The sequence below is a fragment of the Sciurus carolinensis genome, chromosome 8, assembly GCF_902686445.1.
Source record: "Sciurus carolinensis chromosome 8, mSciCar1.2, whole genome shotgun sequence".
Taxonomy (NCBI): domain Eukaryota; kingdom Metazoa; phylum Chordata; class Mammalia; order Rodentia; family Sciuridae; genus Sciurus; species Sciurus carolinensis.
In genome coordinates, this window is record NC_062220.1 from 119607158 (window position 1) to 119620364 (window position 13207).

Here is a 13207-nt window from a genome sequence, read left to right on the forward strand (position 1 = left end):
TTTTCAATTCATTTAAACTTTCTCAAACTTCACCATCCACCATCCACAGAACCCTCATTTTGGTAGAATTCTTCTCCACTCCCGACTACTGGGGATTGAGCCCAGGTGTACTCTACCATTGGGCTATATCCTCAAGCTCTTTTGTTTATTTTTAAATTTTAAGACATGACCTTACTAAGTTGCTGAGGCTGGCCTAGAACTTGCAATCCTCCTGCCTCAGGTCTCCAGTAACCAGGATTACAGGCATATGTTACTGCACCAAGCTTTGTAGAACTCTTAATAACATCCCAAAGACATAGGTATTCTATGGAAACATAGTTTGAGAGATGGGTTTGTCATTCATATGGCTGTGAGCTTGTGAGACTGTTGGACTTTCTGGGCAATGGGCCTTAACTCTCAGATACTTGATCAAGGCTACAGAGGCTTGGGCCCACCTTTGTGGATTCCCCAAATTCATTCAGGCAGCAAGTACTATACAGGCACCTGGCATACAGTGGTCACTGGTCCAAATACCATGATAAGAGGTGGGTTTCTCTGCCTTGGCACTGTTGACATTTGGAAGCCAAGTAATCTGACCTGTGTTCTAGAGCAGCAAACAGAGAAATGCCCTGTCCTCACCAAGCTCCCCAAATGAATGACAACAAAATGATAGGGGTGATGGTGAACACAGGCTGGGTGGGGAAGGCCGGGAGAACTGGAAGGAGGCCACACTTTAATACAGTATAAAGCCGTGCTGAAAGGTGACTTATGGGCAAAGACCAGAAGGATGATGAGCCTGGGCCTAGGCCTAGGAATCTGCCCAAGCCTCTCAGGGACTTGGGTGATCCTGGGGACAAGGAGCCTGCTTCCTCAGTTTCCAGGCCAGAATTTAGACCATAATCCTATGTGACCTTGAGTAAGTGACTAGATCTTATGCCCCAGTTTCCTTACCTATAAAGGGAGACATTCCCTTCCTTAGAGAATTTTCTAGATGTGCAATTTATAGACAATGCCTGGTGTCATAAGCATTTAGTGACCACTGGCTGTCATTTTTATGGCAGGGGAGACTCCTGTTTGCCTTCCTCATGAGTGTGGGTGACCAATTGGCTATTTTTGTCTGGGATGGTAGTAAGAAAGGGTTTGGGTACACTCTGAGGCCACTGGTACAGTGATCACTATAGTAGATAAGGTACTCTTCCAACCCAGCTCCCTCCTCCCCACAGGGCACAAGCACGATAGGGGAAGTAGGCTCAGGGTGGATGGCCTTGGGTTCTGGGGCAGACATGGTTGGGTGAAGCCCTACTTCTGGCCAGCTCAGTTTTCTGTGGACTTCAGCAGAAGCCCAAGGGCATGGCCACTCTGTCTGACCTGGCTGGGCCTCACCTGATGGCGATGAGTGCCCGAGCAGCCTTGCTGCGGATGTCTTTGTTGTCACTGACAAGTTTCTGCTTGAGGAAAGGCACGGCACCGCTGCTCAAAGCCTCAGTGGCATCCTCCTGCAGGCAGGAAGCCAGCGTGTCCAGGATGAGCTCTTGGATGTTCTCTTCCTCCCTCTGCAGCTTCCACACCAGTGGGGAGATCAAGCCACTATCAACAATGCCATGGGCCCCTGCAGAACAGGAAAAGACACTGGGGGACAGCCTCCCATGCAGACTGACTTGCACAGGTAGGGTGGAAGGTTTGACAGAAGGACCTAGCATGGAGCCTGAGTAGTCATCAGGAAGCTGAGGGTGCAACCATGGCAGAAGATGGGGTGGGGGTTGAGAGATAAGGTCCCAGAGGTCACAAAAGGTGCTAGCCTTTGGTCACTTGGGCCTCAGGAACATCAGACATAAACAGGTATACAGAAACCTGAAAAGCAGCAGTTACCCCCTGGGAGAGTCCAATGGTGAAGCTGGAGAACAGGTACTAGAAGGACGGTGAAAGACTCCCCTACAAATGGGTCCCACTTCACTCTTTCCAGCTCTCCTTCCCTCCTGGGCAAGGATATTTCCACCTGTAGCTGTCTGGAATAGAATCCAGAACCCCAGCACCAGCAGTCTCCCAAGAGGCCCAGGCTTTCAGAGCAGCCCTCCCAAGTCCTTGAGATGTAGGAAGAGCAAAGGGCAACTCTTCCCCATGCACTCAAAACACCCATCACTACTGCCCTGTATCTGTCCCTCTTCCCATCCTCCCCCAGCATCCCATGCTGCCCACTGAGAAACTATCAAAGCCTCTGGGGAGGTGGCCACCAGCATACACCTCTCTCTTCTGCCCTCCCCAGTTAAACCTTCTAATTTACTCTAGAGAGTAAATAAACAGGTTAATTAGCCAAAAGGTCTCTGAGTGCCAATTAGCACAAGGGATTTCCTCTTTGAAGACATCACCCCAGCCTTTTTCCCTCACTCCCTGAGGACATCAAATGGCAGATGCCCCAGGTGAGGGCGGATGGAGAGGCAGGCTAGGGTATTTAGCAGTTCTTACTGCCCCTCAGCATGTTCCCTGCTGTCCAGTAGCTCCCAGTACCCCTAACCAGCTTCTGACTTGGGTGTCTGGGTAGAGCAGCTAGCTCTGCCCCATTTCTTCTCAGGGCACTCAGGCCACAGAGAAAGTAGTTACCTGTTACTTCAAGTGTGTTAGGCTTTCATTTTTAAAATTTAATATTCACAGATTTCCAAAGAAGCCTAGGTTTAGCTCCTAAATTGTATCCTTTCCAGTTGTGTAGCCTTGAACAGGTAATTCAACCTCTCTGAGACTGATTTCCTCAGCACTGAAATAAGCCCACCTGGCAGGATGTTATATAATACCAATGTAATATGGGAATTGTCTAATTGGGACTTGGTCATGACTTCACTTACATTTGAACTAAACTTCCCGAGAAAACCCAGTGACAGGTGTTGCTGAACTGTAAGGAGGTGCTGTCCAAGTTGGGATGGACACACACTGGGGAAGGACAGAAGGAGAGAAGTGAGGTCAGAAAAGTCAGAATATTGGAGGTGATCACTTCCATGGCCCCCTCTCCCTTGACTGAGGACCAGAGAGGAAACTCAAATGACCAAGGTCACACAGCAGATGGGGACAAAGCCAGGGCCCTTTGGCTGTTTGGGTTTTGTTTCTCGAGCATCTGTCTTGGGCCACTGCTCCTAGAAATACTCAGTACTGGGACCTGGGTTCATTTTGAGACAGAGGGAGATTAAAAATAAAACGCATGCCGGTTGTGTCTTTCTGCTCGTTCACTTTGCTTTTCAGCTAAAAGGAGAGTGGCGGGCCTGGCTATTTATAACTAACCCAGATCCACAACAGCTTGTTCAAGTGGTGGTGGGGCACATGGACCCCAAGGAAACCAACCAGAGAAACCCACCCTGAGAGTCACAGTGAGGATTGGGGGTTAGGACAGGTGGGTCACAGAGATCACCAGCTGGGGAAGTAGGAAGGCTAGTGGGAGAGTCAGTTAGGGACAGGTCATTATGCAACAGGTTGTCATGTCTGTAGACAAGGAATTCCAGGGTCCTATGGGTTCTGGAAGTACAGAAAGGTAGACCCAGGGAAGCTAGGTCTTACAGAGGTGGAGCAGAGTCCAGATGGGCAGAGGGAGAGGACCTGCAAACTGCCATACTGTGTGAACCAGTATGGTTTTAATAGTTAATGATGTAGAACGTTCTCCTGGGGTTGAGCTGTCATGAATGCCCATGGCATGGAGTCACCTGAAACTAAGGTTTGGTCAATTTCCTGGGGCAGGGATTGATACCACTTTGCTATCAGGGAGGTGCTGGGTGGGTTCTGTCACAGGGCCCCTGCCAACTGTGCCCTGCCCCTAGGCCAGCACAGCACCTGCTGATAATTACCCCAACGCTATCACTGACACATTCAGTGTCCCCATGATCCCATGACACAGCAGACACTTTGCTGAACTATGCCTCACAGACTGGACTTCTTTGTTTTTTCTTATTTTCTTGGGACTGACTAGTTAATATTTTTGCTATATGATTATGCCCAGTAGCACAACTCACATGGTCTATGGGACCATGCCCAAGGCAAATAAATATGAAACCAAAACTTGCCATTAAAAGGCTAATTTAACAATTCTCCAGTGATTCTTAGGCCAACATCCCCAATATCACTTGAATGCAATTGACCAGGTGTGGCTATTCTGGGCATCCAGGTTGGTCTCTCCAAGTTTCATACTCCTTCCTGCCTAGGTTCTCCCCACCTTGGAACTCACTTCAATCCCCTATCACTGGCTACCTCCAGTCCTGCTACAACCCCAGCTCAAGCAATTCTTCCTTCAGGAAGCTGAACCCAGTGCTCTGTGTTCCCCCTGCCTCGTGCCCCCAGAATCCTAGGGTCCCCACCCACCTCTCCATGCTGAATCAGGTTACAGATTTACATAACTATAATGACAAATTATTGTTCTACTTTCTACCCCTGCCCTGCAGCCACAAGGGTCCACCAGGAAGGGATCAGGTCTACATCCTAGAACTGTGACTAGAAATATGCCCCACATTGAGGAAACCTCCAGTAAATGATTGCTAAATGAATGAAAATAAAAATTGGCTGGACACCAGGTGAGCCATTCCTTTGTCTTCGAGGTGGTATCCAGGGTCAGGTCAGGTAGGCAACAGTCAGATCTAGCGGTTCCCACCAGGAGCTGGCATCTGCTCTCACAGCTGGAATACTGTAAGGGGTTAGCCCACTCTTGCGTCTGGGTTTGGCCCCTGCAAAAAGCTTAACTCTGACCCCTGATTCTGCAACAGAAATTGCCTGTGCCCATCTTTGATCAGATGTTAATGTGCATTTCCTATATGTTAACCCTCAAAATTACCCTCTAGGAAGCATGATGGGCATATATGCAGAGCGAGCAACCTTTCAACTGTCAAATTCCTTTAGTCCTCACTAGCCACCTCCAGGGATCACTGTGCCACATCTAGATTGGTCTCAGTTGTAACCATAACTATTAACTATCCTGGTTCCTGAAAGTTTAGGCAGCACCTTCACAGTTGGGCTTGATCCTGGGATATGTAGTGCAGTGTTCTCCATCGCACAGCAAAGGAAACATCCCAGGGAGGTTATGGGATGATCTTAAGGCCAGCAGAATCATCTGACCACAGACTTGTGTTGGGGCTGTCTTATCCTCAACTTCTGCTGATAGTCAGTTCCACTGCTTCTGCTCAATGAGTGAGGTGATCCAAGTAATTTGACCAAGAAAGTGTAAAGAGTGACAAGGAAGATTTTAGCTGTGACTTTCTACATTTTACCAGGGATGCTCTAAAATACATATGCTTCAGGCTATAAGAATAGAAAAGAGAGAGCAGCATGAATGTCTTGGCCCTCTGGTCTGAGTCTTTTAAGCACTGAAATGAGGGGTTTCTGGCCCAAAGGCCCACAGATGGGCTCCCCCTGATATTACAAGCAGAATTTTGCTGTCTGACCTCAGGTACATTTTCCTGAGGATCCATTGCCTTCAGTGGGTTTCCCAAAGGTGCCATGCACTGGCTCCCTCCTGCTTCTCTAGACTGGGGACTATCTCCTAGATCCTTTCCGTCTCTTACAATACAAAACCTTTCCATGGACCAATATTGCCAGGAACCCTGAAGAGCCCCTAACATGCTGAGAACGAGAGCAGCAGGGATAAATAATGCCCCTCCTGTGCTGTACGAATCTCACAGGTGTGAACCTTTAGGGTTCGCAAACGTCTTTCGAACATCCTACAAGACCATCGCAACAATCCAGGTAGGCAGGTGCTACTAGTCTCACTTTGCAAAATGAAAGGTTGGAGGGGTAGTCTATTGCTCAAGGTCGATGTTATGAAGGGAAAGGGCTGGGTTCGAACCCTGGATGGCAGGAGGAGAGCGGATCCCAGCCGCAGTAGAAAGGGCAGAGGCCACCGCCGCTCTGGGGTCGGCCTACCTGGCTGATAAATCAGCCTCTCTAGGTAGGCGCGGAGACCTGAGTAGAGCTCAGCCCCTGGACGCCCGCGGCCGCACAGCCTGCAGGACTGCGGCGCGCGTGGAGCCACGGCTCCGCCCCTGTGTGAAACCATTGGACTGTTGGAGGGTCCGTCATTCATCTGGGTCCAATGGGCGATTAGCCGGCGCTCGTGGCGGGGCGGTGGCGCCGGGCTCTTGGTGCCCGGCGGGCGCGCGACAGCCCCCGCCCGCGGTTGGCCCGGCAACGAGCTGCGCTCGCGGCTCCGCCCCCTGCCGGCGGCGGCGCGGGGCGGGAGGACCCGCGGGCGGGCGGCGGGTGGCGCGGGAGGCTGGCGGAGGGAGCAAGGCCGGCCGAAGCGTGTGCGCCGCCCGCGGTCCGGTCACGTCCCCGCGCGAGCGCCACCACCCGCGTAGTGCGGAACGAGGGCGCCGCGGCTCCGCGCTCGCTGCCCCGCCCCGCCCCACCCGAAGCAGCTAGGCAGATGCACTGTGCGGCAGCTGAGAGGTGAGTGAGCGCACCCGCGACCCGGACGCGCGCGGTTGAGACCCAAGGGGTCGGGGGCACGGCCGGGATGTTCACCCCACCCCCACCTGGGGCCCCTCCTGGACCTTATGTTCAGGAACTGCCTGGGTTGGGGATCGCCTTGGCAGGGATGCCCGGCCTAGGTGGGAGGTGGCCGTGGGCAGGGCAGGTGCCGGGGAAGAGAGGCGCGCCGGGCCGAGGAACCCGCGGGAGAGGGTAGCTGCTGGCCCGCGAGGTAGGGGACGGGGCGTCAGGCATGCTGCGCGGTACCAGCCGAGCGCCCTGGGCGGCCGCCAGTACTGAACCGGGCCGGGAGACCTTTGGGAACTGCGCTGAGGTGGAATCTTCCTCCGGGGGTACTGGAAGGAGACGACCCGGTTGGCCTGAGCGCCGGCGCGTGGCCTTCACCCGAACGGAAGATAGGGCCCCAGAGGCCTGGGCCCGGGGACAGAGGGCTCGCAGTTTTCGGTCATTGCTCCTGCAGTGAGCAGGTTCCTTGGAGGCAAGAGATGAGTATCGACCTGCTGCAATTGTAATATGTTCCCGGCTCAATATTTTTTCCCTTAAAAGGCGGCGGGGGTGCTTGCGGGAGGGGTGCGAGGGCCTCTGGACTGAGGCTCATTATCTTGCAGTCCATATGAAGGGGGCTCTGCCTTTAGGGCGGTGCTGAGCCAGTCTGGGTGATGATGGCAGGAATCCGCCTAGGCCGAGAATTGGGGCTCCTGTTAACCAAGAGAAGAGGATGGGAAGGCGGTGCCAGTCGATACCATGATTCCCTGGAGTCCAAGTCTGAACGTGGAGGGACCCGCCTGGTGGCCGAGGTCTGCCTGGTTTGGAGAAGCAGCTGAGTCCCTGACCTGCTCCTTTCTGCCCAAGTGATTTCCCTGCCCTGGGGATCTGGTCCTGCTGCCCTCAGCCCCGTCTGGAGGAAGCTCCTTGGCCAAATTGAATTAAGCAAATGTTTACTGAGCTCTTGCTCCCCCAGGGCCTGGCACTGGTGTAGACAGGGTGGGAGTAGAGTAGGCCTACCCTCCAAGGACTGACTCACTTCCCCATAGTGAACTATGCAAAGATAATCCAGCCCCTAGTGTGGGGTCAAGGGTCTCAGGAGTGGCCTCAGAGAGGTGCCACAGGCTTAGGTCAGACCTGCCTGTTGGCAATGTGACATTTGAACTGAAGCTTGAAGGACGTGGGTATAGTTGGAATGGACATTGCAGGGAGAAGGAAGAAGGGAAGAATGGATGGAGACACAGAGAGGTACTTGGGCAGTTGAGTCTGGTGAGAGCACGAGGGTGCTTAGGAAGGAGTCAGTTTTGGCTGGAAAGATGGATGAGGGCTTCAAGGGATTGAGGGAGCTGCTGAAGTGAACTGACCCCATTACTTTTTAGCTGTGGCAGCCTCCTTGTTTACAAAGGGAGAGCAGTTCTGTGACCTTTTGAACAGGAGTAGGCTTGGGAAGGACCTTTAAAGGCTAGAGAGGGCTCCTTGCAACTGGGCACCTTGCCTCTGGGTAGGGCCAAGGCACTGGGTAACCAACACACCCAACCTCCTTCATAGCCAGGATGGAGCCACCTGCTTTTGGGATAATGCTAAGCTGGTAACATTGCCTTCAGACCATGGATGATTGAGAGCAGTGACCATGGTAGTTCTGTTTGGAGCTGGGAAATTCCTTTAATTCAGTCTCTGCTTGCATGACACACATGTTTAGGAGTGTCCATTTAAGGACCATTGGGAGGTAGGCGGGTCATGGTTGGATGAAGTAGTATGCTTTCAGTATGCCTCCTCCTCTAGAGACGATGAGGTACTTGCATTTCATTTGAAATTCTTGCTGTGTGTTCCTCTAACAGATGTTGATTTTTTGAGACAGGAGGTAAATAAGACTAGTACCTCCCCCTCAGAAGACCAGTGACACCTTCTGCCCTAGATCTGCCCCTTCACTCCACTCCAAGGAGTGCAAAAACATCTTGGTAGTGTGCCCATGCCCAAATGCAAGTGTACGCACGTACACACACACTCTTAGCTTTTGCTGAGGCCTGGGTTACTGCAGAGAAAACAGGGCCTGCCTCCCCTCATGGGGTGTGTGGTCTGGGCTGAACAGGATGAAGCTGCTTTGTTCTGTGCCTATCACCTGGCCCATTGCAGGGACTTGCCATGGGCCTCTAGGTTTGGGACACAGGGAATGGATTCCTCCTCTGTCCCAAGCCTCTTGGACTTGGTTTTCAAGGAGGAAAAGTGCCTTTGTCTGGACCTCTGGGACATCTAGGATGATTCCAGGAACATCTGGGTATCTGGATGGACTTGGCTGCCCAGGACTCCTATATAGAGGCTGCTGGTATAGAGGGCTTTTTCAAAGAAGGAATTCTGAATGCTGGTGTAGGCTGGGTGAGAGTGTGCCTCATCCTAGCCACTTAATTATCTCATGTGTGAACTTGAATGACAGCGTGTGCCCCTTCCTTCCCTAAAGGAAAAAACAAGGCCAACCCTGTGCTAGCCCACACTAACCTCAGAAGACCTAAGATACTGAGTGACTGTAGAGGCATGCTTATTGCTGCTGCTGACCACAGCTGGCTTACAGGAACTCTGCAGGAGGCAGATTAGCTCACTGCTCTCTTGAAGACCCCAGGAATGAAACTTGGGATAACTGGGCCTCTAGGGAAACCTGTGGACAGAGGCATCAGAACTGACACCAAGGGTTGGCACTAGGCAGAACCCCTGAGCAGAGGCACACACGTGCTACAGCTCATGCACACTGGAAAGGACCCAGGAGCACCCAGACTTGTGCCTCTGGGTTTGGAGGCAAGAACTCCAGTGTAAGCATCAAAAGATATGAGATCAGGCCGTGGTCTGGCTACCCACTTGGTCTAGGCCTGTCTTCTGAGCCATTTTGTCCTCATTTATAAATCGTGCTCTGCTAGATCCCCTCCCACACATTTGGCCCCTTGCACATGTCCACACTGGCAGGGAAAGAAGCTTCATAGGAGTGAGCTTTCAGGAACCTCTGATGATCCTGGGGGAGACTGCAGCCACAGGGCCCAAGGAAGGGAATCTTACTTGTGACTTTCACCCATTCATTGAGCTATGTACCAACATCTACCATGAGCCAGGCACTGTGCTGTGGAATGTAGCATCCACTCCCAGTGCTCACATCCAGTGGGCAGTAACACATGTGTAACTGAGTGCAGGTGGATGAGTGCCATGTCAGGCCAAACACTGAAACAGAAGGAAGGGGGCATCTCTTTGGAGTGGGGCTTGGTGCAGTGCAACAAAGAAGTCACGGACAAGTTATGAGGTGGCCAAGGGAGAGCACCTAGCAAAGGAACAACAGGAGCAAGGGTGGAGTCTTAGGGCTAGGTCGAGCAGAGCTCCACATGCCCCAGTGAGACAGGAAGACCTAGACAAGTTTAGAGCAGAGGGAAGACACAAACTAATTTAGGCTTTTATAAGATCTCTGCTGGAGCTGGGGATGTAGCCCAGTGTTAGAGCACTTGCCTACCATGCATGCAGTGCTGGGTTTGATCTCCAGTGAAAGAAGAAGAAGCAGCAAAAGAAAAAAAGAAAAAAAAAAAAAAAAACAAGATCTCTGCTAATGTAGAAGTATAAACTGGGCTGGGGCTAAGACCTGGAAGCCTTTCTGAGCTGTGTAACATTTCAGTGAGGTGCGTGCAGTAGAGGTGATGAGAGGTGGCTGAATGGGAGATTTACTTTCAAGCGTAGTAGGTCAGACCTGCTTATGGAGAAAATGCAAGCACAGCAGATTTTTCATCTGAGCCACTGAAAGGACAGAGCTGGCACTGACTGAGGAAGACTTACCAAGACTTCTTCATGAGAGGGAGGGAATCAGGAGATAGGCCTAGACCCTAATAAATGTCAGTGCAAGTGGTGGTCAGAGGGATGGGCAAGATTGGAGGTATCAAGGTGTTTTTGGCATCAAGGTATGTGGGAAACCTGGAACCAGCTGAGGTCACTTGGGGGCCTGAAGGGTCCAGAAAGGGCCAATGATAGGAACACAGTTATGTCAGCCCCTCAGGAGACTAGAGGAGGATATCAGGTCTCCTATGTCAAAAGCTGCAGTTGGCAGGGGGTGCTGGGAAATAAGTGACATGGGCAGCTCTGGCTGCTCAATTTATAGGGTCCTTGTTAAGAAATTATTGAGCATTTCAAGGCAATGACAATGGAGAATCACTCCTGGTACTGGGCCCTGTGTTAATCCCTAGGTGTGTGCCCATGAGGTTGGCCTGGTTGTGGAGACTGTGAGAACAATGCTGGGGCTATGTGGGCAAAGAAGGAAGGCCTGGTATATGTGCCTGTGGTGTGCTCACTGCCCTTACTCCCCTTGCTCTTCTCCTTTCCTTCTTTCTCTTGAATGGACAGGTGGGCTTCTGGAGTGGTCAGACCCAGCCTATGAACCTCCCTGGCCTCCTGGCCTGGGGAGCCCACAATTACACATTAAGTGAAAAATTGCCTGCTCTGAGTTGTCACCTCTTTCCCCTTTCTCTGTGGACCACCAGCAGCCAGCAACCTCTTGGGTAGAAGGTAGCAGGAGACAAGTCTAGCCACAGCAGGCCCTGGGCAAGCATGGCTGACAGCTTCACACAATGGCTTCCTTGAATTCTTCTCTTTTCCACAGGAGCCTGCTACATCATGGAGTTTTGAGTTATTTGCTTCTAAATTAAGGTATAACTCTCTTTTAGAGACGTCCCTGGAGAATCCATCAAAAAGTGCTAAGAAGCGAGACTGTTAAAAGCCACAGTGCTGGGAGGGGCCTTACAAACAGTGTCAAGACTGGTATTCCTGCTGGCTGCCTCAAACCAAAAACAGACCCTTTCCCCAAGGACTGTGGTGGACTGTGGTCAGAGCATATCTTTGGGAAGAAGACCCCTTCCCCATCAAGTAGCCCTCCCTGCCCCTTGGATGGAGAACTGCCAGGACAGGATTCCTGGGAGAGGTCTGATCTGAGCCTTGATCCCCTCAGCAAGGCCTGCCCCAGTGAGCTATGAAAACCAGGCTCTGTCAGGGTGTTGGGGTGAGGGAGTATGGACTAATGTGCATGTTTTCCCCAGAGCCCAGATTCAAGTGTTTACAAGAAGGGCACATAGAATCTACCCTGGATTTCATAGCCATGTTCCTTGCAGGGGACCAGGGTTCACCTTATCCTCCCACAACCAATGCTGCAGAGAAGGGACCTGTTTTTACCTCATTTTTACAGTCAACAAGACAGATCTGGAGAGGTGAATTGACTTTTCTCAGTGCCTTAGTGGGTCTAGGCGTCAGACTTATTGGAAGTTATCTAGAAACCAGAGGATTCTTATCAGCCCAGAGTGGCCCAGCTTCCTCCTCTGTGGCCTGGCTCTATCCCTAGTTGGTCCCAAGAAGGATAGTGGATGAGGTCTAGTGACCTACTGACCTAGAGTGGGCATGGTTGCTGCTATAAACTCTTAGGTTTTGGCTATGTTCTGGGCAGGCTGGTGGGCTACAGAAAACCCTGGACCTTTTCCATCCATCCCTTTCCATTCTAACTCCACAATCCTGTGTGGTGAAAGCAGTTCAGGGACTGGGCTGACCTGTAGCTGTGTGCCCTAGGACTGATACTTCACCTCTTTGGGCCTCATTTCCTTTTCTCTAAAGTGAAGATTGAAGCACACAGGCCGTGAGGCCCCTTCTGTGTCAACACCAGTATTCCCTCCCTGTTGGACCCTGAAGGCTTTCTTTGCCAGACTGGGCCGATGGTAGCATGACATGGGAGCTTGGTTCCTCACCATCCATCTTTGCACTTCTTTGGTTTCTGCCCAAAATTGCTCCCCTCTGACTGCTCAGTTGTTTCTCTGTGTGTCAGTGTTAAAGGCCAGATTTCTCTGCAGTGCCAGCTGGTCTTCACAGCTGCTCTCTCTTCTCATTCATGGTTCTCAGACAAGGCCACACACAAAGGAGGGTCTCCAGGTCTTTCAACTTCATGTTCACTTGAGACCCTCTCTCTAGAACAGTGTTTATGTCACCACCCACATGGCTTCTGTGCCCCTTTCCTGCTGCTCTTTTTCCCCTTGGCACTAGCCACAGTCTAAACTACTCCCTACTTTATTTTTTTATTATCTTTTTCCTGGACCTGAATGTAAGCTCTGTGAGGTAAGGACTTAGCTGTGTTAACCTCTGAGAACCAGCTTCCAAAGCCAGTGTGCCCTAGCCAGCACCCAGGAAGTCATGGAGGGGGAATGAACTGACTTGTGCTTTCATGTTAGATAACTGCTGCTTTTACCTCAACCTTCTGCTCCAGAGAGGTATGACTTTTGCCTTAGATTTGACCACCTAGTGCAAACATCCCCACACATAGACACTGATTAGACCATGTCAAGCTGGATCATGGTTCACTCTGGAGTGAGCGAGGTGGATTCCTGTATCTCACATTGAATCAGACACTTCAGATTGACACTTGGCCCTTCAGTACATTGTGTGACTTAGTGGGGCCTTATTCAGATGTTGGGGGAATTCACATAGGCATGTTTATGGGAAAATGTCCTAAAAAGATGATACAAGATCCTGATGGAAGTAAAGGAATGTGGTGAGAGCCAAATAGCCTTTCCAGGTAACCCCTGTGCCCCAGATTCAGGGAACAGCCTGTCAGTCAGGGAAGCAGGACAGCTCAGTGCAGGGCAAGGCCCAAGACCTGGTTTTGACTGTAAAGATGACCCTGGTGAGTCCTTTTCAGTCTATGAGCCTCAGTTTCTTCACATTTGTTTACTCATTCATTCAGTGCTGGGGCTTGAACCCAGGGAATTTTGCGTACTAGGCAAGTACTCTGCCACTG

The 13207-nt window shown here is 51.4% G+C and overlaps 2 protein-coding genes across 3 annotated transcripts in view; one reads left to right on the forward strand and one right to left on the reverse strand.

The window, feature by feature from the left end:
- The window catches only part of Rsph14 (radial spoke head 14 homolog), an 82131-nt gene that overhangs the window by 2949 nt on the left and 65975 nt on the right, over nucleotides 1-13207 (reverse strand). For both annotated transcript variants that reach the window (XM_047560108.1, XM_047560107.1), the window contains exon 5: nucleotides 1363-1588. In XM_047560108.1, coding sequence (XP_047416064.1) covers nucleotides 1363-1588 — 226 coding nt within the window. The remainder of the gene's footprint in view (nucleotides 1-1362; nucleotides 1589-13207) is intronic.
- Gnaz (G protein subunit alpha z) overlaps nucleotides 6137-13207 on the forward strand; it is a 53627-nt gene continuing 46556 nt past the window's right edge. The window contains exon 1 of the mRNA XM_047560104.1: nucleotides 6137-6390. The gene's annotated coding sequence lies outside the window, so the exon portion shown is untranslated. The remainder of the gene's footprint in view (nucleotides 6391-13207) is intronic.